The 24,441-nt window shown below is 40.8% G+C and overlaps 1 protein-coding gene across 2 annotated transcripts in view; it reads right to left on the bottom strand.

The window, feature by feature from the left end:
* GPR39 (G protein-coupled receptor 39) overlaps positions 1–24,015 on the bottom strand; it is an 83,888-nt gene extending 59,873 nt beyond the window's left edge. Inside the window, exons 1-2 of one of the 2 annotated variants that reach the window (XM_061480205.1) lie at positions 23,849–24,015; positions 22,758–23,725 (exon numbers count right to left, since the gene is read on the bottom strand). In XM_061480205.1, coding sequence (XP_061336189.1) covers positions 22,758–23,625 — 868 coding nt within the window. In that variant the 5' untranslated portion in view covers positions 23,626–23,725; positions 23,849–24,015. The other variant, XM_061480123.1, reaches the window with a different exon arrangement.
* Positions 24,016–24,441: the final 426 nt, after the last annotated feature.

Here is a 24,441-nt window from a genome sequence, read left to right as displayed (position 1 = left end):
AGAGTCAAATGAGCCCAGAAACAGATGCAGAAATTGAACAGAAATCTCACCTGCAGCAGGCTTATGGCTGTGGGCACATCCAATTCAATACTGACAAACCATACAGCAGGTACCACACTGGCTGTTTGTACATGTAACATGCAATGTCCATGCAAAAGCTTTTCTTTCAAGTCTACAAATGCAAGTCAATTTGAAAACCAGGCCTTGCAAATCACTGCAGAAAGGTCACAATGCTTTTCAGAGTCGGGAGCTGAACAGCGTGTGAGGGGAATAGGAGTTGTCCTTTGTCTCACATCTCATACAGAGGCATGTTTTAGGCAGCTCCCCAACCACCCCACAGGACAAGTCAACATGCAGTAACTGAATTATATCTGCTAAACCATCCCATTCTCACATACCAAGCTTTCGGGATGTGACTGGGCCCTGTCAACTCCCCAGAGCACCTGTATCAAGGCACTCCCAGTGCTCTCTCTGACTTGTCAGGGACAAAGGAGGCCCATCTTTTAACCTGGATTTCTTTTTCCTGTTGGCATTAACTAGTTTGTCTTTCAGGCAGGTTGATGTCATTCTTAGGTTTGGAAAGGAAATTAGTCAGAGCTCAAGGATAACAGTAGTAATTTCTGGTACCACAGGAGGTGTACGCCTCTGGGCTTGTGCACGTGAGAAATGACATTAGTGTGTAATAGTGGGCTTTAGGAGGGATCACCATGGATGTGATACAACCTGGAGAGTCCCAGACCAGGCTGTGCCCTTATTCTTTTTTCTCCCCAGGTGGGGTGGGAGAAACAGGGGACATGTCAACTGTTGATTTTGCAGATCATGGTAATGCTCTTTGGCTTTATCTTCTTGATATATTAGGGGCTTCATATTCCTAAATGCTGAGCTTAAGAGACCAAAAACATCTATTTTAATCTTTGTGAGGGAAAAAAATAAATTAAGCAACAAGATTTTTGTTTTAAATATCTCCAGTTTGATGAGAAAACCCCTGAGCTTCAGTTCTGAGACAAACGGGTGACCTCTTCTCCCTGCTGCCAAACCCCCCCTCCCTCCTTCCTTTCCCTCACACTCTATTACTGCACGGTCACCCAACTCTCAGCCCCATTTCAGCTAATAACAGGGAGCAGAGAAACAGGAGAGGGAGGACAGGATAAGAACTAAAACACTGAAGAAATGGAGGAAGTTACTCCTTTCATCAGGAGATTTTCTAGCAAAAGCACACAGAGGACTTTTCTCTCTTTTTTTTTTTTTTTTTTTTTGGTTTTAAAGGCAGTCCTAGAGCTCAATCAAGCCAGCTTCAAAATGGGAATGAAGAAGGGTTATTTTTTTCATCAACCTGTCAAAATTCATTCCAAAATAAGCTGCTAACATGGGTTGGACAAGTCATGTATAAATGGGAAGCAAGGAAAAATCTAGTGCTGGAAGTCATAGAAAGCAGCTTGCTCATCTGTGCATACCTTATTAAAAAACAGGATGTAGAAAGTAACTAGCCCAGTAAATAACTTTTGGTTTCAATGTTGTGTTTCTAAATTTGCTCCAAACTGAACAAACCCTCACTATTTAAAAATTCTTCTTAAAAGTGAGCAACCAAATAAACTCAGACTTTCACAGTAAAAGTATTTAACTCAGTAGTTATCATTAAGAACGTTTTCTATAAGAAGTATGGCAATAGGACATGCGGACATATCATTGACAAATTTACCTACAGATCTGTATTATGACAAGCATTAAAAAAAAAAATCTATCTACACTACAATACAGCTCTTCGTAATAGGCTTTGATAGCTAGATAACGTAGAAGCTGTCATGAATACAAATGGAAGGAAACCCTTTTTCCAGCTATTCTGCAACACAAATACTTTTCTGTGTCATTAATTTCTGCTGCTTTTTAAAAGAAAAGAAAAAATACTGGGAAGGTGGTTCTTCTTCCAGCTACACCATTTGAAGTCCTTTTCCAACCTTTCTGTAACCAAAACACAGATGACCTGGGGGCATAGTCCCCGAGTGTAATGGTTGCAAATTTAGCAAAGTACTGCTAGTAAACATGTCTATTTCAAAAGCTGTACAAAATGAACCTTGTTAAATAAAATCACTGTAGTGGTGCCATTAAGAAAGAAAAACTTAAGGTAGGGGCTGGGGGAATGAGATGAAATCTTATTAATGATTTAGGGAAAGAAGGGAAAGATTGCGGAGAGAGTTTGTTACTACTGAACACTGAGAAGATTGTTGTTTGCTCTGTAACTATGAAGGGGTAAAACTACTTTCCAGTTTAGAACCCTAATTGCAAGCAGGTTACATAATAAATAACCCTGCTCAGTATAGATGATACTTTGGTGTATGGTGCTGGGGCATGGAGAAGGTGATTTAAAAAGTCTTAACTGGTTCTCTGAAAGAAAGAGAGGCAGCTGGACAGTAGGATAAAAACCTGAAGCTGTAAAAACTTTAGTTGAAGTCAGAATCTTGACTTTTGAAAGGAATGAAATCTTTAGTATGCTACGGATGGGCAATTTCACATATAGAAAATCTTCTTTTGTCCAGAGTTGCTGCATTTCAGATTAGCTTCATCTGTAACAGTTAACAAATAAAGTGGCTTTATGAAGCTGCCACCTCTTTCTCCAATAAGGGAATTAGAAGGTCTTCTTAGGTTAGGCTCTAAAACAAGAGAGCAGGCAATATTAGCTTGTCCTGGGTTTAGCAAGAGCAGTCAATTTTTCTCCTTGGTAGCTGGTGCAGTGCTGTGTTTTGACTTTCAGCCCGGGAACAAAGCTGATAACACCAATGTTTACTCTGACCAAGGACTTTGTGAGACTCATGCTCTGCCAGGGAGGAGGGGAGGCCGGGAGGAAGCAGGGATAGGACACCTGACCCAAGCTAGCCAAAGGGGTATTCCATACCGCAACACATCATGCCTGGGGAGGTAACTGGGAGCTCCACGGAAGGGCATGCTCTCTTCTCAGTTGGGCTTGTTTTGGCAGGTGGTATCGTATTCTCTTCCCTTGTTATTTCCCTTATCATTATTATTATTGGTGGTAGCAACAGCGGTTTGTGTTATACCTTAGTTACTGGACTGTTCTTATCTCAACCCATGGGAGTTACATTCTTTTGAATCTCCTCCCCATCCCTCCATGGAAGGAAAGATAGAGCAGGGGGAGTAGAAACTGTGTGGCTGACTGGCTTTAAACCACGACATAGCTCTTCTTCAGGCAACACATATATCTCTGGTCAACAGATTAGGTGCTTGTTTTCAGGCAACTCTCCTGCCCATTCAAGGAGAAGCACAAGGGCTGTAAAAAAAAAACTATTATGGCTAGGATGTAAGAGGGAGCCATATATTTTATGAACATGAGACATTCCTGGCTTTAGGATTTTTTAACCTACAAAGACAAATTTATCTTTGAAGCATAAAATGGTGAACACATTGCATTAACTTTTTGTCTTACAGACATTCAAGGGGAAAACATCCTGTGTCAAATTGGATTGGTTGTCAGCTAGCTGATGAGCAGCTCAATAGAGTTGACGAGAAGCTTAGCATGACCTGGCAATGTGCACTTGCAGCCCAGAAAGCCAGCCATATTCTGGGCTGCATCAGAAGTGTGATCAGCAGGTTGAAGGAGGTGATTCTCCCCCTCTACTCTGCTCTCATGAGATGCCACCTGGAGTGCTGTATCCAGCTCCGGAGCCTCCAACATAAGAAGGGCACGGATGTGTTGGAGCAAGTCCAGCGAAGGGCCATGAAGATGATCAAAGGGCTGCAGCACCTCTCCTACAGAGACAGTCTGAGGGTTGACGTTGTTTAACCTGGAGAAAAGAAGGCTCGGGGGAGACCTTAGAGCATCCTTCAAGTACCTAAATGGGCCTACAGGAAAGCTGGAGACGGACTTTCTACAAAGGCCTGTAGGGATACGATGAGGGGAAATGGCTTTAAATTGAAAGAGGGGAGATTTAGATTATCTGTGGGGATGGCGAGTCACTGGAACAGGTTGCCCAGGGAAGTTGTGGCTGCCCCATCACTCATAAGTGTTCAAGGCCAGGTTGGGTTGTTTATGGGCTAGGCTGGAAGTGTTCAAGGCCAAATTTGCGCAACTTGGTCTAGTGGAAGGTGGCCCTGTTCATGGCAGGGGTTTTGGAACTATATGATCTTTAAAAGTCCCTTCCAACCCAAACCTTTCTATGATATTATGAAATTACAGCCTATATAATCATATTTTCTACTACAGACTACCAAATTAAAGACAGGGAAGACACTCAGGAGATAAGGCTTCAAAACAATTTCTTGTATTAACTACAGGTACATACAGACAGCTGAGGAGAAAGGGATTGCAGGTAAGGCAAAAAGGATGATCAGTCTCCAAAAACTAGTTAAATGCTCATGTTTGGTCTCAAATCAAGTTCTAGTAGTAAACTGTGTGCATTTATCTCATTCAGAGATCCCACATGTTTGTTGATTCCTGACTGACCTGGAACTGGCGTATTGGTGGAAGCTGTAGAAAAAGGGGAAAGGAAGGAGACGTTTCAGCTTCATTTCTTAACATCTTGATATCATGGACTCAGAAAACCTGCACTATTAGCATCAGATGCTGGTCTTTTCAAATATCCAAACATTTGGTCGTGCAGCAAGCATTAAAGGGACACCCCCATCACTCACACAAATAGCTATTCCTGTGGAGTGATGTGTGCCTGAATTGAACAATACAGTTTCATTGCTCTCTTAATTTTTCTATATTCTAAATAATTCTTTTGCACATGAAACTGCATATTGGAAATTATAAGCCTACACCCTATGTATCACAGGAAGCCTGCCATCTTAAATGCATAAAGCACAGACGTTTAATGCACCCATGTGTCTGAATGTGCAGGACCATGAACAAACAAGCCTGCAGGCTGTCCCTATGTTACTCCAAGACACAATCAGACAAAACAGACTCACCCAGGAGAGCTGTAATCAGTCAATTTGGAAATATGACTGCCCTTCAATGACAAACCAGAGACACTGTAAAGCAAATAGTTGGGCTATTGCACAGGCTTAGGATGAAAAAAAAAGAAAACCCCTCCCAGTGCTCAAATGAGAGAGAAAGAGAGATTGTGTTTCTTATCTAAAAGAGATAAAAATGAAGACTGTTCAAATGCAGATCAGGGAGAGATGAGGTTTTCACTGCCAAGGGGGAAATACAAACAGGCTGCGTTTCAGAGCCTCAATGCAAGTTATATTAAGGAGTTTTCTTTAGAGAAGCAAAGACTAGCATAATCTACAAATACACAGAAGTTATTTTTTCTCTGAGCAGCTACAAGCTGGTGCAAATGATCCTCTTCATCTTCCAACACCAGCGTCAGAGGTGGCTGACAATGAAAGTCTACTAGCAGCATTTCTTCCTGCTCAAATCCATCTCCCCTTGACAGCTGATTGCAGCCCATTTTCATCTACTAACACATGATGAGTATCTTAAAAAATGAAACACATGCTGGAGCTCCTAGTAATGATGAGCTCTTCAAAGAAAAAGAATTGTTTTTACATTGAATATTCTGCCATGTGCATTTTCAGGAAATGGAAAATTCAATTACTTCAAACATGCTACATAGCTGTCACATAGCCCATAGTTCTCAAAAGTAGCTGGGCCACTTTTCTTCAGTAAATAAACATTTCTTATCTAGTTTCAAATATTTAATACATGCACTTAATATGCAACAGTTGTGTTAATAAAAGCTAGAGAAGATCAACTGTACATGTCAAACTTCCTTGTTACCATTCTTTCTAGTTCTAACTATGTGGATTACGTATGCTTTGACAGAGATTCTTCTTGTCTGTACAGTGCACTTACAGTGTGCTCCTGGTCTCAGATTGGGCTCCAAAATACTACCATGCAATAGATAAATTACATCACTGAAGTACCTACATTTGTATAAATCAATACTACTTCTGCTAAGTCAGAATAGGCTACTGTTTTCAGAAGTTGGTGATTGAAAATGAGCAGCATCCAGCTGCTTTGCTCCCCCCCCCCCCCCCCCGTTATGATAGCTGTAATAGGTTGCTTGCAGAATTACATTTTAGTCATGAATTATCTGCACATCTGCAGAATGTAGATTTCTTTCAACTTGTCTTTTTACAACTGGCCTGAGGATGAAATGTAACTTTCCCATGAAGTTCACCAGCTGCAGAACTTCTTTCTGTCCTCCTTAGATGAGGTTCGAGTGCTTTTGCTGGGAAACTTCCAGAGCAGATTCCTTTTGATATTTCCCCTGCCTTTAAGTGGTGTATGTTTGTGTATGGGTACATATGCAGAACTTGCAAGTGCTAATGAGGGCTATGCACGTGTTCCTGTAGGAAGGCAGACCTAATACTTAAACTCTCTCCTCTCTTAACCATACTCACATCAACAGCTTCTTTTTTTATTGCTTAGAGATGCCTTTTATTTAGTCATTAATCCTGAAGTAGAATTTTCATTCTGAAGTGATAGTTAGTATAACACGGTGTTACCACATTTAAAATAATAATTTTGTTTAAATCTCAGTGTTTCTTTTCCTTCACATACAGTTTTACATACACATACAGAAAATTACCAATCTTGAGGAATTAAAGTACTCCCAAAGAAGACTGACAATATCTCAAACTATGCAAACTTAGAGAACAACTTTTAACTCAGTTAAAGGAATATCTGTTCAACAGCCACGTTATGAAAGCCAACAAAAGGGATAACAATAGAACAAGTTATTGTTATGAATTGATGGCGATGGCGATGAAAATCGCCACAATTGCACAGCTCTTGGCCACCTCCAGCTGCAGCCAGTGTCTCTCAATTCTCTGTCTTTCTCAGTCCTGAGGACGTATAGCTGAGGGGGAAGGGGTGCAATTTTAGCAAAGATGGATCTAGACCATGTAACTCAACCTGCTTGGTATAACTAACATGGCAGAAGGTATGGCAGCCTCTACTAGCAAGCAGAGAATGAATTCTGAACAGAACAACATAACAGGAAAAGCCAACACATACAAGTTACTTTATGATGAAGTCTTTTGTTGGAAAATAACTGTCAGCCAAAGCACCTTGATCCACCCAGTGTCACAACAAAGCAGCTTCACCTGTTTTAAATTTTGTATGAAAAAAATGTTCTGTTTTGCTGAAGCTATCAATTTCTAATTTAATTATGCTGAATATTGAATTCTACTTGTGTAACCCCAAATTGTCAATACATTATTTCACTCCTAAGGATTTTGGGTTCTTTCCTGTAAAATAATGCATCACAGTTTATTGAATATCTATAGCATTGTCCAATTTTTCTTCCTTGCATGTATATCACTATAAGTTATTGTAAAGTACTTATTTTAAAACTCTGATGTTGACAAAGATATGCCCCCAAGGTGATTTCAAGGATACACTTTAAAACAAAACCCCAAGACCTCAATAATAAACAAGTTACATATTCTTAGGATAGGAAGCAGAATAATTACGCAACTGCTTTAAATAAATTGTGGTACCTAATGTTAATCAGCTCTAGTAACCTCAAAAGAGGAAGTGAATGTACATTCATTTATATTCATTAACTAGGCAGATTTTCTATTTTAGGAAAGCAGAGGGGTTATCATGAGATTTTTGTTTCTATTCCTCCTTGAGAACATCAGTCCTAGGATCAAAAGCATGATGTTCACTTTAAACAGATTTTTTCACACCTCAGTATTTTCACCTTAAAACCATATTGAGTAAAAATGATCAGAACCATCGATATTTTTAAAATTAAATAAAGAATATTTGAAGCTTAGGAACACTGACTTTCTCAATGTTGGTTCAAGGGGTAAAATGTTAGAAAATTGTGATGTAAAGATGGCAAATATTCCTTACCTGAAATGACTTCAAAGTGGAGTTCAGTCGTTAAGATTTTTGTCACCAAAAGTCTGAAACGCTACTCCTACTAAATTCAGTGTATTGATCTCCAGTGCACCCCAACAAGCATGGCATTTGCCTCACTTTGTACTCTTGGGGCTTTTGCTCAATGTGGCTTTTCCAAAATGTGGCTGCTCAGGATGAGAGCTGGGACCCCCAGAGCTGAGCCTTCTTAAAGATTAAAACAAACAAACCATCAAACCAAAAACCCACCCCAAAACTGAAAAGAAACCTCCAAAAGTTCCAGATAGACAAAGAGGAAGCAATTGGTTGAAGCCCTATTATTTTGGGCTGCTTTTCTCATAAAATGCAGCATTTTCCCAACCAAGAAGGCTCTGGGCTGCTGTTAAGTCTGAAGTGTGAAGAAGCTGCTCACGCTTCCTCATGTCTTGAGCTGCAACAAATAGTTTGGTGTGAATGGCTACTCCTAATTAGTCAATACTGCTATATATGTATGTATGTATGTATGTACACATCTGTAGGTATATACCGATATAGACCATTCCTTGGTATCAAAAAAACACATTTTTTGGTGTCACATGAAGAAAAGCAGAGACAGACTATATCCCAGTCTACTGCTTCTTTTGAAGGATAGCAGGTATTGGGCCTTGCATTACCCACTGGTGCCATAGGCAACTCAGAGGTTTGAAGGGGAAGTGCAAAATTTAACTAAATGAAGCAGTAAAGCCAGGCTGATGAAAAGCTCTTAGGAAACAGAGTGCTGAACTTTTAAAGTCATTTGTGAAAGGCAGCTGACATCTGGAGTAGCAACCAAAACACCAGAGCAATCTCATTGCTCACTACTTGGTGCGCATCCCCACACCAGTACTTTCAGAGGTCAAAACCCACAATAGGTATACACTTTAGGGACGGTTTCCTAATTAGTGCCAGTTGCAGAGTAAAGTCTTCCTTTGATACAAGAGGAAAACCCAGGACATCCTGGATTTTCTTGATCCATTCAATGCAGCTGTCTTCCTACTGCTTCCTTCTACAGGCTAGAAGGCAGAAGAGGCAGAGAGCACACCATAAATTCACTTCGAGTGCTGAGAAAAAACCCTCCCCAATCACTACTCTCTGTTCTAAGACAAAGAGAACTGGAAATCTGAGCCTCCGAAATTACCGAGAAAAATATGTTTTTTCCCTTTTTGTTGTTGTTGCTGTTTTTAAAGCAGCTCTTCATTAGGATGTAGCAGAGCATCCTGCTCTCAATGAAAGCACTGGGAAATGTTTCAGAGAAGCACAGTGGCACAGTGGCCAAGGGTCAGGCTATCATTTTCAACTAATATAAGACAATAGAAGTGAAAAGCATACAACTGAAAGACAGAAAATAAGATGCAGAGCTTTATTACCAGAAGCAGCAAACCAGATAGAAGAAGATGAATCAGAAAACAGCAAAGATATGTGGACAATTCCACATACCTGAGGAGAGTGAAATTCTGAGCGCTGCTATGGACAGGAGTCCCAGCCATGGGCTCAGACTACATGGTGTGAGAAACTATTCCCTAAGGCAACTTGGACCATCAGTAATACCTTTAATTCTCCATTGAGGGCTATAAAATTGCATTAATGCAATGCAGTGCTCATTTGCCAAAAAAAAAAACAAGGTGCAGGTGGCAGCTTCAAGAGAGGAGCATTTCAGAAACGTCAGTGCCTTCTGGAAAGCCTGCAAGAGCCCATTGTGGCTCTTTGACATTGCTCATGACGTGTGGGAAAGATGCTTTCCTTCAACATCGTAACAGACTTGGGAGCAATTCTTCACCTTGATTGTTAAAGACTAAACCCCAAACAACCATAATCAATTGCAGCATTCAAGGCCCAGGAGAAAACTTAAAACAAGCTTTCAAAGGTCAGGGTTTCAGGGGAAATAGATCCTTGATGACAATAGGCAGAGCTTCCCTGAGCTGACAGCTACATTTGCAGGAAAACTACACTGTGTACATTTTCAGTGTGTTAGAGCAATGAACAGGAACATATTCAGCTGATTCACAGCACACAGAAGGGTTAACTTTAAATTTCATGACAGAAGTTAACCCAAATAAGGTCTGTGCTATTCAGCCTGAAGGGAACAGAAATCAATTCTGCTTCCTGTGAGTAGGATTGCATCACTTGATTAGAGAAAGAAATGAATCTTTAAAGTATACTTACAGGAAAGGTATTTGCCATTTGCATGAGAGATGGGAATGGCTGCATCCCAAGCTAATGAAATCAAGTCTCTGTGCCTGTTTGAGGATTTCATCTATTTGAATTATGCAAATATAAAATATAACTTCATTGTATAAAACTTCAAAATAAGAATGCTATCCATACATCCAGGGAGGCTAAAAAATATCCCCACTCCCCAAACTTAACATTGTTTCATTGAAGGCCAACAAGAGGTTATGATTTGGTCCTACAGCGCCGTGTTCGAGCTGTGACAGTCAATTTAGAGGACAATCCTGCCTGTCAGCAAATAAACATTAAGCCATTTTAAATTTCACCTCCATTTGATAAGGTTAAAGTAATTCTCTCTTGGAGATAAGGACTTGGAGGCAGACTTTTGAACACCAGTCATTTGGCACAGAGACTGATGGCCAAATAGGTTGTGAAGGAAGGTGTCAGGACAAGCTGGTGGAATGGATCTGCAGCAGCAAGAGGAGGAGCAGCAGAGACTAAAACATGCAGCGAATGGATCTTCCACTTACAGACCATGTGTGCACCAATCTGCATGGTCCCAGGCCAGCCTTCTGAAAGTCTGCATTTGGCAACAGGAAATGTTCAGCATGGGTAAGCTTGCTGGACCTTCTTTATAAGTTCAGCACCCTCCCAAAGGAGGATACGGAGGCACAAAATGCCACACCAAGGAGCAATAAACATAACCTCTTCCTTCCAACGCAGTAGAGGCCTGGGCTTTCTGACCACAGACATACCCTCACTCCCAGCACAGGCAGCCACATCATGGACTTGCAGAAATTATGACATTTGCTGCCCCAGAAATTGAACTCATTTGGTCCAGCTCTCCACTTGGAAGGCTGTCCCTGAACATGTCCTTCTCATGATTAGAAATTTTCTGATTTCTTTCTGTACTCATTCATAGCCCCTGTAGACCCATTAGCTCTTGTGCCAATGCCATCATTTAGATCAATACAGAGAACATGGCAACATTTTGTAATATCAGAGCATTTGCACTGCAGGAAAATATTTCCTAAATTATCAGTATGTTTTTTATAATAGAAAAGAATGCATTTAAATGTTGGGTTGGACCAGAAGACAAAGAAAAAGGGGACATTTGAATTTCAAGTTGCTATCAAAAAGCTTTTTAGAATTCAGTAGATGTGCATATGAGCAAGAATAGAAAAAGGGAAGGGAATCATGACAATGGAAAGTTTAAAACGTCACACATTAACTTTCAATAATGAACTGCTGAGGCTGCCTACAAGTACACTAGGTGGGGAAAATCTTTTAGGAAAGGGCACAAAAGGAGCACTGAAAGAGAGAAGAGGTATGCACTCATAAACCTCCATAGGCACAGAGAGATCAGATCTGTTCTGGATTTGCTCAGAGACTGCTCCAAATGAGGGATGATGGCCTCTTGCCCCCACCAGACCAACAGATGGCCGTTTCAGAAAAACTCTCGTTTTGCTCTTCTTTTTTTTTTTCTTTTTCTTTTTTTTTTTTTCTTTTTTTTTATAGACCAAATTAGCAGATCTATAATTAACATGGATGTAAAGCTCTGGAAACTCAGAGTTAATCATGGGTACTACAACTTTCAGACTCAAGTCTCTAAGCTGAAGAGGAAGGTTTGTGCATACTGGAGGGAAGGTCCTCAGCTCTACAACTGAAACAAAGGCAATTGCAAAGTCCTTTACGTAAGGAGTGACAATTTACGGGCTGGGCTCCCTGGGCAGTTTCTAAAGATGCCAAGCAAGACTGCTAAGCTTAACTCATTGCACAACGAGATCAGAATGATTGTAGCCAGAGGCACCCTGCATATGGCTGTTACTGAACCAGTTTTGCAAGATTTTCAAATGAAGGTACAAACCAGATTTTATTCTTTCCTTGGTACTCATTACCTCAGCGTATGTAAAGACAACTCAAAGCAGCCGTATTTTTCATTTTGCTACATGAAACAATACAACCTCATTTTAGCTTGTGTTAAAAGTTTGTCTCCACATCTCTGATCATCTTTTTCTACAGCCTCAACAAGGGTAGTTAGACATTGCATTTTTCAAACGCTCAAGTTTAGAAAAAGATATACTTTAATCCATTATACTTCAGTAGCTAAGTTATCCTCCTAGAATCATTGTCCAAGACTTCCAAAGGTATGTGTACATTTGCAGGTACCAGTAAATGCTTCTACACATTTTGGCAGGAGTTGATGTCATCATTACTACCACTAGAATTTAAGTGGTTTGGCTTTCAAGACAAAAACATTACTTAAATGACATCTTCTGAACGCCTGTGGCAGAGCCCATTCCATCCATTTTAGATCTGCACCTCTTTCAATCAGTCAGAAAGATTCCAAACAGATCAGAATCAGATCAGAAAAGCCACCAACATAAGAAGGATGTGGTCCTGCTAGAGTGAGTCCAGAGGAGGGCTATGAAGATGATCAGAGGGCTGGAGCACCTCTCCTATGGATACAGGCTGAGAGAGCTGGGCTTGTTCAGCCTGGAGAAGAGAAGGCTCTGAGGAGACCTTAATGCAGCTTCCAGTACCTAAAGGGGACTACAGGAAATCTGGAGAGAGACTTTGTATAAGAACAAGTAGTGACAGGACAAGGTGCAATGTCTTTAAACTGAAAGAGGGTAGATTTAGATTAGGTATTAGGAAGAAATTCTTTACTGTGAGGGTGGTGAGACACTGGAACAGGTTACTCAGAGAAACTGTGGTTGCCCCATCCCTGTAAGTGTTCAAGGCCATGTTGGACAGGACTTTGAGCAACGTGGACCAGTGGAAAGCACCCCTGCCCATGGCAGGGGTGTTAGAACCAGATGATCTTAAGGTCCTTTCCAACCCAAACTGTTCTATGATCTATTGAATAAACTTGCATCAGAAAGTCATAAGGCTTTTAGCGATTTCATGGTCTGAAGGACAAAGGCAAACAAATCAGCATGCTTGCTTTTGACTTCTGTTTGTCCTTCACTAGAACACATTAGTTCTTATCTAATGGTTAAAAACCTGACACGTTAAAGTCATGTCCACAGTAAAGACTACTTGATTCTCTGTGTACTTTATTGATGCTGTACTGTGATTTTTAGTTACCTTAGAAGTTTAATTCTGATTGTTGGCTCAGTTATAGCGGCTTATAGAACTTCTCTTCTGTAGATATCTTTAAGCATTACTGTGACTCAGTTGGTGAGGACCTTCAGCCTTAATGCATTTAAGGGACAAATTTAAGTTCAGTTTCATTTTCAAAATCAGGAAGCTCAGAAGTTGTCTTTATTGGAAATACAATGACAGGCAAAAGAATTTAAAAAAAAAAAAAATCAACGAATACTGGAGCTTATCAAATGAGACATTTTGGTGCACACACACACACACACAGAGAAATAAAATCACACCCAGTAATGAATACATTTTTCTCTTGAAAAGTTTATGTTTGGGAGGGCAGAGGGGTGTGGGGAAAAAATGACCAAAACTTGAGGAAGAGCATTTTAATTTATTCTTTTTCTTGTTGTACCATCTTGTTGTACCATCTTAAAAACCTTATGTTCCTCTACCTGGCTGAAGGCAGACTCTGATTACTTGCCTATTTTGGCATATACAGAAAATTTGAGATTGAGAGTCGATATACAGAGACAGACCTAGGACTCATCTCTCCATTCTTTTCTCTCTGTGGTGATCCCACACAGACATCTGTGGGAGAAAGAACATAAGAGGGACTTTTCAGTACTATTCACGCTATGTTTTTTGGCACTCAGCTAAACCAGGACTTCCTAAGGTAGAAATTATATCTTATTCTTGACAGCACTATCCTTCAAGGTTACATTTAATCTCTTTTGAAGCCCACTTTTAGATTTGGCTTCCACAACATTAAGTTCCAGAATTTAAATTTTATACTTTATAGAAAAAATGCCAGAATAATTGCGGTTATTGCAATTTGCTGGAAAGGGAACTGTATATATATATACACTGAACAGTATATATACTGAACTCCAGGGATTTTTCTAGGAAGGATCAATCAGGACAGTCTTCTAGTATTTCTTCAAATCAAAATCATCTTCAGCAGCATCATAGATATACCACTAATACAAAAAACTGAGTGCAAGACAGCCCCTCTTTTAGCTGTATAATACAATCACTACATTCAACAAAAAGCATGCTGGCAATATTACATAGAGAAGCAAAGCAGGGTGGATTTGCAGAAACATTATATGAACAGGGACAAAATATTTAGACTACCCGGTGAAAGGGGCTGTATTTGAGCTCTTTCTCAGGGCTCAGCTAGAGACTGGAGTAGAACAGCTTCTTGAATATCTGTACAGATGCTACCTAACAAAACATGAGAAAAGAAAGCCATTTATGCTGACTGAGGACACCTCTGTGTCTGGGTTTCTTTAAAGTCAAGACTGAAGTTTAGCTTCCTGGTAATTATTACATATTACAGTACACCTGTTTGCAGGTGGATGTCAACTGTTTTTTGAGTGCTCACAGAACTCTCTACATGTTTCCGTTACAAGCATACACTTGCTGCAGAGTGATCCCCAACTCTAACCCCAAAAGCTGCACTTTCAATCTAAATTCCTTTTTAAAAAAATCCATAAGATCAAAAATAGTAAGTGCTTTTAAGAGAGAATTAAATACAAGCACCACAGGCTTAAAACAACTTAAGGGGAAATAAGGAAAAGTTAGCTCATAACAATACCAGACCTCTTTCTCAGTTTCACCTTTCATTGTAAGTCACTATTTACACAATTAGGATGTTCTTGTCAGACTCATTTAATCCATAATATTTTGACCTTTATATTACTCATGCATCCACAACAGAGGTCAGAAAGATAACTGCTTTCTCAGTTAAGTATAGGGTTGGCATCTAACAGCATAAACATACTTTAATCATGCCCTCAAGAAAGGATAAAAAGGTGCTACAGTACATTGTGCCAGATGTTAAGTTGAAATCTTAACTGTTTACCTTTAGCGGAAAACATAATTTTAGAATTCCTTCTACTACAGGAAAAACTACAGTTTTTCAAATGTACTACCTATCCAGTAAAACTGAAGGTTTAGGAACTCGCAATAAGGAAAGGGAAGAAAATAAGCTTTAACCTGGTGGTTGGCAGGTGGTTGGTTCTCAGTTTCTACCACAAATGTTGCCTTCAGGAAACCAAGAAGTTATGTAGGACTAAATTGAAAGCTTCACGTTACTAATAAAAGTGCAGATATTAAAGCTCTCTTCCATTAAAATTCACAGGTTAGCTATTATTGCTTAAAGGTAATGGTCGTAACATCAGCTAGGAAAACAAAAGATTTAATTTTGTGAAATGTGATATAATTGCAATATAAAACAATAGAGGAATAGATAATGCATTTAGTTTTCACAGGTGAAGACTTCAATAAATCATCTGTGAACTTACCACAGATGAGTCATCTATCTACTATTCAAATGAGTCTATGATCTATTGAAACTGGGGAGTTGCAAGAGCAATCAACATTTGAGATGGTGTCTCAGATGAGGTAGTAAGCTCAGAAGAGGTAGCAAGAAAACACAGAGAAATCTGAACACTAATGCTTAAGACAATAACCTCTTAATCAAAGAATTAAAGAGACAGCTTCCAAGGCTGTTTCTTGTAAGCATGTCCTAAAGAGGGTTTGCCATGATACAGAGCATATTTTTCAGAAGCTGAGATGACACAGCCAGCCCTCAGCTCCCCAAAGGCAGCAGCCCCCTGCTTGTTTCTTGGCTTATGCTACCAAAGCAAGGGATGTTACTTGCACTTCTCTCCTTCTTTCTCTCTTTTTCTAACATACCCTGGGGATGTCAGAAGAATCGAGGACCAATAGGGCTATTAAAGAGAGGGGGAAGGGTAGGGGGAAAGATTAATACCAAGTTTAAGGTCAAAAACTGGTAACAGTCTTCAATTAAGCTTAAAGACTTTGGATAGAGGCAAATGCAGAGCAGAAATACTTAAGAAATCTTTTCCATCTGCTTAGTCTCTGGACAACACAGAGATGGTAGAGCATAAAGAAGAGGAAAGATACTTGTGCTGCATGTGCCACAGGAAAAGCTAGGTTGAAGCAGCACACCAGCACCTATAGCTCACTAGCAGACTAGGTGAAACACCAGTTTCCTTGTAGGCATCAGGTGAAAGACAGAAGCATGGCCATGATTTTCACTAAGTACCAGTAAAGCACTTACTGTCCTCATGAGCTTCTCACATGGAAGCAAAGACAGTGGTCATATGTACACAGAACCTATATCTGTCAGGATATCACATATGGAGATTTATGTGGATTGCACTAGTGGTGAATTTGGTTCTCTGACTACAGCATTTGCAGTTAGGTTGTCTTTAAAGCTGCAGGCTTTTCATGTTGAAGCAATTCTTAAGTACTCTAATGCAAAGTGTAATCACACATAGATTTTTCCATTAAAACTACAAAAGTCTTAAATACCTTGGGGGCGCTGGCCTCAATTAGTCCCTATTCTTCCGTTCTTTTTTCTCTCTGTACCACTGTGCCATCCCTTGGCGTAGGAGGAAAGGAAGACTGTCTGCTTAAGCCAAAAGCACAATCTTCTATTACATGAGTCCGGTTAAAGCAGAAGTAGATAAATTGCTTTGTGTACAACAGGGAGAAAAATTATGCTGGTTTCTGCTTCTGTTCATTTTTCAAATTACAGTGTGGGAAAACTGAACATAGAGATATCATGATTTTGGAAGTTTGCCTTGAGTCTATTTTACTGTGGCTACATTTTTGATCATTGGTTTTGCTTGTTTTTTTTTTAGCCTAACAGAAGTCCTAAAGTTCTTTGAAGGAGATTGTACAAAATTGCAAGGAGAAGCTATGATCCCTGAACTCAGCCTTTCCATTGTCATCTGTTGAATAGGTGAGCTTCGTTTTTGCGCTATAGTATTCGGTAGCATTGATCAGTTTTGCCATTGACACCAGGTTAACACTTTTACAGAGAAAAGGAAAGCAAATTTTAGTGAGCACCAGTAGGTAAATTTTCTGCTTTCATCTCTTTTCCAGGAAGCAGCACCTAAAAGCAAAACTTACTAGACAGAGGGTATGTGTTCCATTCAGCTGAATGGCCAGACCCTGGTCTGTTTTTCTAAGCATTTCATTTTACCTGCTCAGCCCTTGCTACCCATTTCAGTACATTCAGTTTCCTACTTGTCTTGCATAATTTGAAGTCCTGCTCAGGGAAATATATGGGTGGAGACACCATATAAAACACAGAGATTAAAATGATATCCAGCCTACAACATATTTATCTTCAGGCACCTCTCCAAGAAAGTCTCTGAAGAAAGACGGCTGAGTGGCATGATTAAAGCAATGAACCAAGAGGAGTCAATGAAGCCGAGTTTAAAGAACATGAGTTGGAGCTGTATTCTAGAATCTAATCAGTTAGGTTATTCTTCCAATTTTTGTTCTGCCTCTAAGCTTTACCTTTTCCAGTGAGGAAAAAACACAGCCAATTTCCAGCCTATGAAGAAGCATCTAATTTTCCTGTAACACAAGTCCTACCATTGTCAACTTGTACTGTGCCTGAGTCATCTGAGGATGACAACCACATATTTTTTCACAACTACTTGAAGTAATCTACCTCCTGAAAACCCATTTGCCAAGTGCCTTACGAAATACATTTCCTTAGTGATCTTTGGAAAGGCTATTTCTACACACAATACCTTTATTCTGAGCAAAACATTAATCTACCAGCACTAGTATATAGGGAAAAAATGGTACTCCATCTTAAGTTCTAAAAGGTTTTTTTAATTTCCAAGTCAAAATTTTATCAGAAGACAAGGCACTAGCACAAGATTCAGCAGATGCATTTGTGACTCTCCACAGCATTTGTGGCCTTGGTCAGGTCACTGACCTCTTTCTGTCTAGCTTTTCCAGCCCTTACCTTCTGCCTTTTTTATGTGGATGTAGAGGCAGGAACTCTCCCTCTACGGCACTTGGCAGAGTCTCAGTAAAGCCTCTAGCAGCTATTGTTCCGTAAAGTAGACCAGACCTGAACCTACATGTACTATACCACATCACATGAAACCATCACTGCTACTGTCTTCAGGCCGACTCTCAGTGTATTTGACATACTGAAGTGTTAGACCAAAGAAAAATAAAAGAAAAAACTCCACTGTCTTGCTTAAGATGAAGGCAGTGCCATAGATTCTGATAAGCCCTTCCATGTTCAATAAAGAAGTTGTAGGATATTTGCTGTCCAGGCATGCAGGTAAAATTAATCTTACATCAGAAGGTCCTACAGCAGAAAAGCTTCAGTACTGTAGTGATGGGAAAGAGACAGCAGGGAGAATTATCTGTTCTGCTTGGCATGGGGGAGCCGACAGTGCTGCGCTGGTATCAGCAGGTTCTCCAGTTATGTAAGTCCAGCTGCAACTCTGGCTCTTGCCAACTGACACAGTTACAGCAGTGCTTTAGCGCATCCACCTCAACAATCTCACAGCAGCCAGATTACTTTGATATTTCTCTTTCCTGGAAGGAAGAGCTCAGGATGGATGGATATTTCATCATGGCCAGGAGACAAAAAAGCACCGACCAGATGCCAACTGGCAAACACCAAAGCACCCACAGTGCCCAGGAGCCCCATGCAGTGGGACCCCCCTGCTGTGCAAACAGAAGAGTATTGCTCCAAAGGGCAAACTGGAAGTGTATACAAAGAAAAGCAGAGGATGTAGTAACACTGAAGGACTTTTTTATTTCAACGTATTTACTATGGGGGGGCTTGAGATTGTTTTATACAAAATAATTAAGTCTTTTTAGTGGAAGAGCAAAACTGAATCTGCCAAGGGGAATAACAGAAGCTGTAGAAGCAATACATTTTTCAGCTGGGGTAGTCAAAACTCATTTCATTGTAGAGTACAAGTTCAGTTCAGTTAGATCTAGTCTGATGACAAACCCTACAACTGCTTTTGTATAAGTGTTACATTATATAATTGACGAGATTAAGAAGGGCATAGCCATGGCCAGTGAGCAGCCACTGCTGCCATGGAGCCACTTGTGCTGAGGCCCATCCCACCAGTAGCTTGCAAGGAGGCGCGTGCCATACTGCTCCCCTCTCCCAGTGACCAGGCCACCCGTTAACATTTCCTAAAGGTTTTTAACTTGCATAGCTTCAGCTATGAGAAGTTTGTAACATTTATGATTACTGCAATAGTTGGAGTTTGATATCTTTTACATAATCCTTCCATGACATTCTCCTTTGTTGGCTGTAACCCACTTATATATATTAATACATATAAATCTCCAAACTCACCTTTCTTAAAAGCTCATTTCTATGTTGGCAAAGGCCTCAGCTCAGCTGCTGGAGAAGCAAGAGGTCCCTAGTGGCACCTTATGACCATTTAGGTAGCCCCTCTGATCACTGCCCTGCCTCTTACAGCCACATGAGAAAGACAAGATTGAATAGCCACAAAGATTGAAGTAATCCCTGTCAGGGTGGGCTGCACATTAGGAGATTTTAAATACTGTGAAAAGCTTGTGTTTCAAAGTGCCATCCGCCACGTGTTTTCATAAGCACTGCAGCCATTAATTTCTGCTGCCACGGTAGGGAAACTTTTATTAACAAGTGCTGTTATGAACCACTCAAAAACTTAAGTTCAGCTAGATTTTTCCTGCTATTCATAGCAGGTCATACTCAGAGAGACCCATGTAGACCTTTACTAGAAGAAAGCTCTGCTATCCCAGCATAAGTAAATCTACTTTAACAACAAACATATAGGTAACCCAGACAGTATCAACCAGTCTGATCTATGCTGCTTGTGTGGATGGGCTGACCCACTAGGGAAGTGGAGTTTTACCATATGACTCAGAAGGTGATTAAATAAATCTCACACACACCCAGATTGCAGGAATTATGCCCCAGTCTATGCAAAAGCTCAAAAGGCCTCATTTCTGGAGCAGGACCATTAAGCAGACTTGCATGTACTATCATGTTTTTCTTGAAGGCAACAGCAAGTGGGAAGGAAGTTGGAAGGAACAGGACTTCACAAACTACTTGATAAAAACAGAACTGATTTTCTCCAAAACACTGAGACAAAGTTGCATTCCTAAACTGGAGCAAATCTACCAAAATTTGAGCTGAACAGCCCCTGGAAGTATCCAAACCATCAGCACCATGCATAGAGCTTTTAGTGCAGCCACTGGGCCAGACCCTCCTCTCCAGTGTGTGTGTAGCAAGGTAGTCAGAAGGAACTGACATCTCTACATCAACAACTTCAAATCCACAAACAGACCCTCTGGGCTTTATGATGAAATACTTGAACCTTGCAGCTACCTTCCTTGGACAAAAGCTCTTCCCCACATGGGCCTAGACCAGCATAGCATGGTGGAGCTCTATCCCTTGGCCCCTTGTCACCTTCCTCCATCATAGCAGTGGTGTCACCCCAGCTGGACCCCCTTCTGCAAGTGTACCTACTACCTATGGCAAGTAGTCTTTCAACATTTACAATTCATATTCATGATTATTTCAAGTGCCACACAGGAACATGACACTAAAAAAAACACCAGCTCCTTCTTGTGTTTCTACTTAGCTTTTTCTCATCGTCAGGAGATTTATGAATTTAATCTCCATTTTATAGAACTTGACAATTTTAACAGCTAGAAGAAGAAAATGCTAAATTGTTTTTATTGCTGTTAGATGTTCAAAGACATCCTGCTACATACTGACATTTACATTTCACATTAAAAGTGAAATACATTGGGAATGTGCAAGTATTTGTTTTAATTTGACCCATCTGTTGAATGAAAAACAAAGAGGACTTCTAAATCACTATATATAAATTCAGCAATTTGTAACCAATCTATATATTCATTTCTTCTGAGTCAAAACTTCCCTAAAGCATCACTCTTATGAAATCTCCAAATTAAATTGCTTCGCATTGTTCTTAAGGATGCAGGCCACAGTTTCTTCCTCCTCAGTTTATTATTTCCCAACCCAAGTAAATTAGCAAGACTTGTATTAAAAATCTTGCCACTGAAATGATTTTGAAGAATTCACGGAAGTATCTACTCGCTCCAGAAAGCTAGAGCACAGAGGAAGTGTCACATATTGACAGCAAATTCCCTTAAGATAAAGCACAAGCCAATTGCCTTCACTTAGCTTTTAACACTCCTGCAAGCAGCACTAGGTCAGCCCTATTCCATGCTAAACCATCACCAAGCAAGAATAATAATCAAGAAGGGGAAGAAAAGCTAAGGAAATTTACCTTCACCTCTCAGCCTGGCTAGAGCTTGCTACAGGATTGGGATCATAGACTGAGCTTTAATGCAGATCTGGATGATAATTTTACAAGGGGAGAGAGATCCAGACATTTAAGGATCCTGCAGCAGCACTCAGAGCAGAGCCTTATCTCTTTTTTCACTTTGTGCAACATGCTGTATTTAGCATTTGCTGCTAAGCCTCTACCCCAGAAATCAGTACTTTCAGTACAGGATAAGGAAAAGCTCTGTACAGCTTGGAGCATCACATGTCCCATTTGAAACCTTTGTCAATAGCAACTCCACCTTTTCCCCAAATCTTTAAGTCATATGCCTTGTCTGTATGACAAGTGTTCATCATGTTCCCAGCTCTAGCACAGGTGGAGCAGAAAAGGAGCTAGGTGCAACCTGAGCTCATTAGCCTGCAGCTTCATGTCACAGCCATGCATGAAAAAGCAAGACTAGACAAGGAACCAGAGAATGCTCGAAATAGAAGTCTTAAAATATCTACATAAAGCTAGAAGTGGACAGACCCACAAGTTTCAATTCTGCCTCTGCAATATCAAGCAGAACACTAAAAAAGCATCACTGAAATACTAGGTCTACTCTGCATTCACACTCTAGGTAGTTCATTTATTATATCCAATATCTTATTAAGCAACCCAACAAAACAGGAACTAGCAGTAATGCAGCCAGGGCATGATTAAGGGTGCTTCTAAAAGCATCAACAAATGTGGAGACTGCATGGATCACAGCCCAGAAAGATTCAAGTTGGTGAAATGACAGCTTGATTAGTTTTTGCCTGACAAATGTGGCAAGAGAGATCAGAATCAAACATAATTCCAAGGCCTTCAAATAAAACCAGGAAAAAAAAATATTCGAAGAGGGCAACAGCAATTTGCAAGACCAAATCAATTCTCCAGCCCAGCTTTCTTAATGCCTGGATGCAACACATCCACAGCCACAATTGCTGAGACTATGTAAGTACCCTCCAGGGAGCATCCTGAATTAACAGCGACATGCCCTGTGGGTGGGACAAACTTCAGATCTTGCAAGACACTCTTCCCTCCTATCAAGAGACTACTAAGTCTCTTGATATGCAACAATACTTTACTAAGTATGCACGTATTTGTAATTTAATAGGAAAATGTACAAGTAGAGCTACTTTATATCCAGGCAACCATTGCCTATTACTACCTCAAAGATCAAGCAGCAACACCCTATTACCCATATTGCTGCATGTAGGCATGCAGGATAATCAAACAACATAAAGAGCAGAGAGCAAATTGAATTTTCCTACTTATTCCCTCCCACCTAACAGCAAAAAAAAATGGGTCAAAAACACACAGGGAAATCAGTTTCTTAAAAACATACCATTGCAACCAAAGTATTTCTCTCCATCATTTTGCCTCAGTTTTAAAACATATATCCCCCATTTGGGGAAACGTGGTGAGCTAAAATGGAGGCTTCTGGGGTTCCTGCCCATGTGGAAAGGGGGCAGGGGAGGGGAGGCAGAGTAACACAAAGCTCTTACCCAGGAATAAAATTATCTGTCTCCTGGAGCTCTTGCCCTCCGAGCTCTCACTTTTTCTTAGGTACTGTTCCTGGTGTTTTAGTCCACCCTTCACAGCCACAGTTCCTTTCTTGTGGATCATCAGGGTCTTCATCATGCTGTGGCACATAAATGTGACAGATCCCAAAACTATGATGTACACAGCAAAGGCACTGAAGATGCTGGCCTGAAAGACAGACCACTTGGAGGAGAGGCTGGTACAGATGGTCATATTGTGTTTCAGATCAGGAAGGTGGTGCCTGGGCATAGGCTTGTCACAGGCAGTCATACCTTGGTAGCCCTCAATAGCTTCCAGGGGGTATTCTGTGCCCATGGCAAAGAGCAGAGGCAGAGCCACTATGACAGACATCCCCCAGACAAAAGCGATGAGCAGCTTCACCTTGCGGGGTCCAGAGACGGCCTTGAACTTAAAGGGGTGGCAGATAGCCACATACCTCTCAAAGCTGAGTGTGGCTACATGCAGCACAGTGGCATAACTGCAGGCTTCAAAGAGGAAGTAGTAGAGCTTGCAAGCCACATTGCCATTGGGAGTAGAAAAGGGGCTCCAGATGGCACTGAAGAACTCCATGGGCATACCCAGCAGGATGACCAGCAGATCAGAGCAGGCCAGGCTCACCATGTGGTCTGTGACCTCTTTCTGCAGGTAGCCCTTCTTCTGCAGGATCCTGGTGGCCTTGATGGTGATGCTGTTGCCCAGGATGCCCGCAACAAAGATGCAGACATACACGGAGGCCAAAGTGATCTTAATCCAAGGAGACACTTCAAACTCAGGGATGTGGCTGTGGTCAATGAGATCAGAACAGTCTAAAGAGGATGTCCGTCCTGCCATGAGAAGCCCCTTGGGTGGAATAGGAGAGAGAAAAAGCCTTCTGCCCAATCTGATGTTCAGATTCACAGCAAATGGATCCTTTCTTGCTTTGCCCCTCTCACTGCAATGCACAGGTTAAAGCAGTCAGGCAAAACAAACCTGTCTCAATTAGCCACACCTGTGGGTTTTGTTAGCAGCAGCCAATGAGTCAGTGAGCCAAGCATGAAAGTGTTTCAGATCTTACCTATTTCTATGGCAAACATCTCCTGCTCCTGTTGGATTTTTGTCCTTTCTCCACTAAGTGAAGCTGCTGTTCTCCAGCCCTCTGTGGTCTGAACTGCTCTTCTCTCAACATTTGCCTCTTCCTCTGCAAGCAAAGGCACCTTTTGGTCCCTGCCCCAGGAGGAGGAAGTCAGAGTTTCTGCGTGGTTATAGCTTCTCTGTTAACCATTAACCTAAATCTTGGCACAAGCCACCCATGTTTGAAATGCACTTCCTGTAATAAGAGCTCCTTCTCAGGGATAGATTAGGTTGGTGGGGTCAGGCTGAATATTAACTGGGCTTCAGACTTCCATATGCCAACGTGCTTCACTACTTTACCTTTCCTTTAATGAAGACCTCAGTATCTGTCACAGCATTATTTGCTACACAGCTTGTGCAAGCCACGGACTGATTTACATCATCAGGAGCTTCTGGTTTTCAGTTGCTGCTGCTGAACTGGTAGCTTCTTAAAATAACTGGTTAGACTTTAAAAAGACTTCTCATAAGTTATAAAATAAGATGAGCTCTAGATTTAGACACATCCATTGTCTCCCTTTAATTTTCTATCTTCTTGTG

The sequence above is a fragment of the Pezoporus flaviventris genome, unplaced genomic scaffold (genome assembly GCF_033815535.1).
Source record: "Pezoporus flaviventris isolate CSIRO_AGI_PZ_B2104156 unplaced genomic scaffold, CSIRO_AGI_Pfla_v1 ptg000001l, whole genome shotgun sequence".
In the NCBI taxonomy this organism is placed as follows: domain Eukaryota; kingdom Metazoa; phylum Chordata; class Aves; order Psittaciformes; family Psittacidae; genus Pezoporus; species Pezoporus flaviventris.
This window is presented reverse-complemented; position numbering and strand designations above follow the sequence as displayed.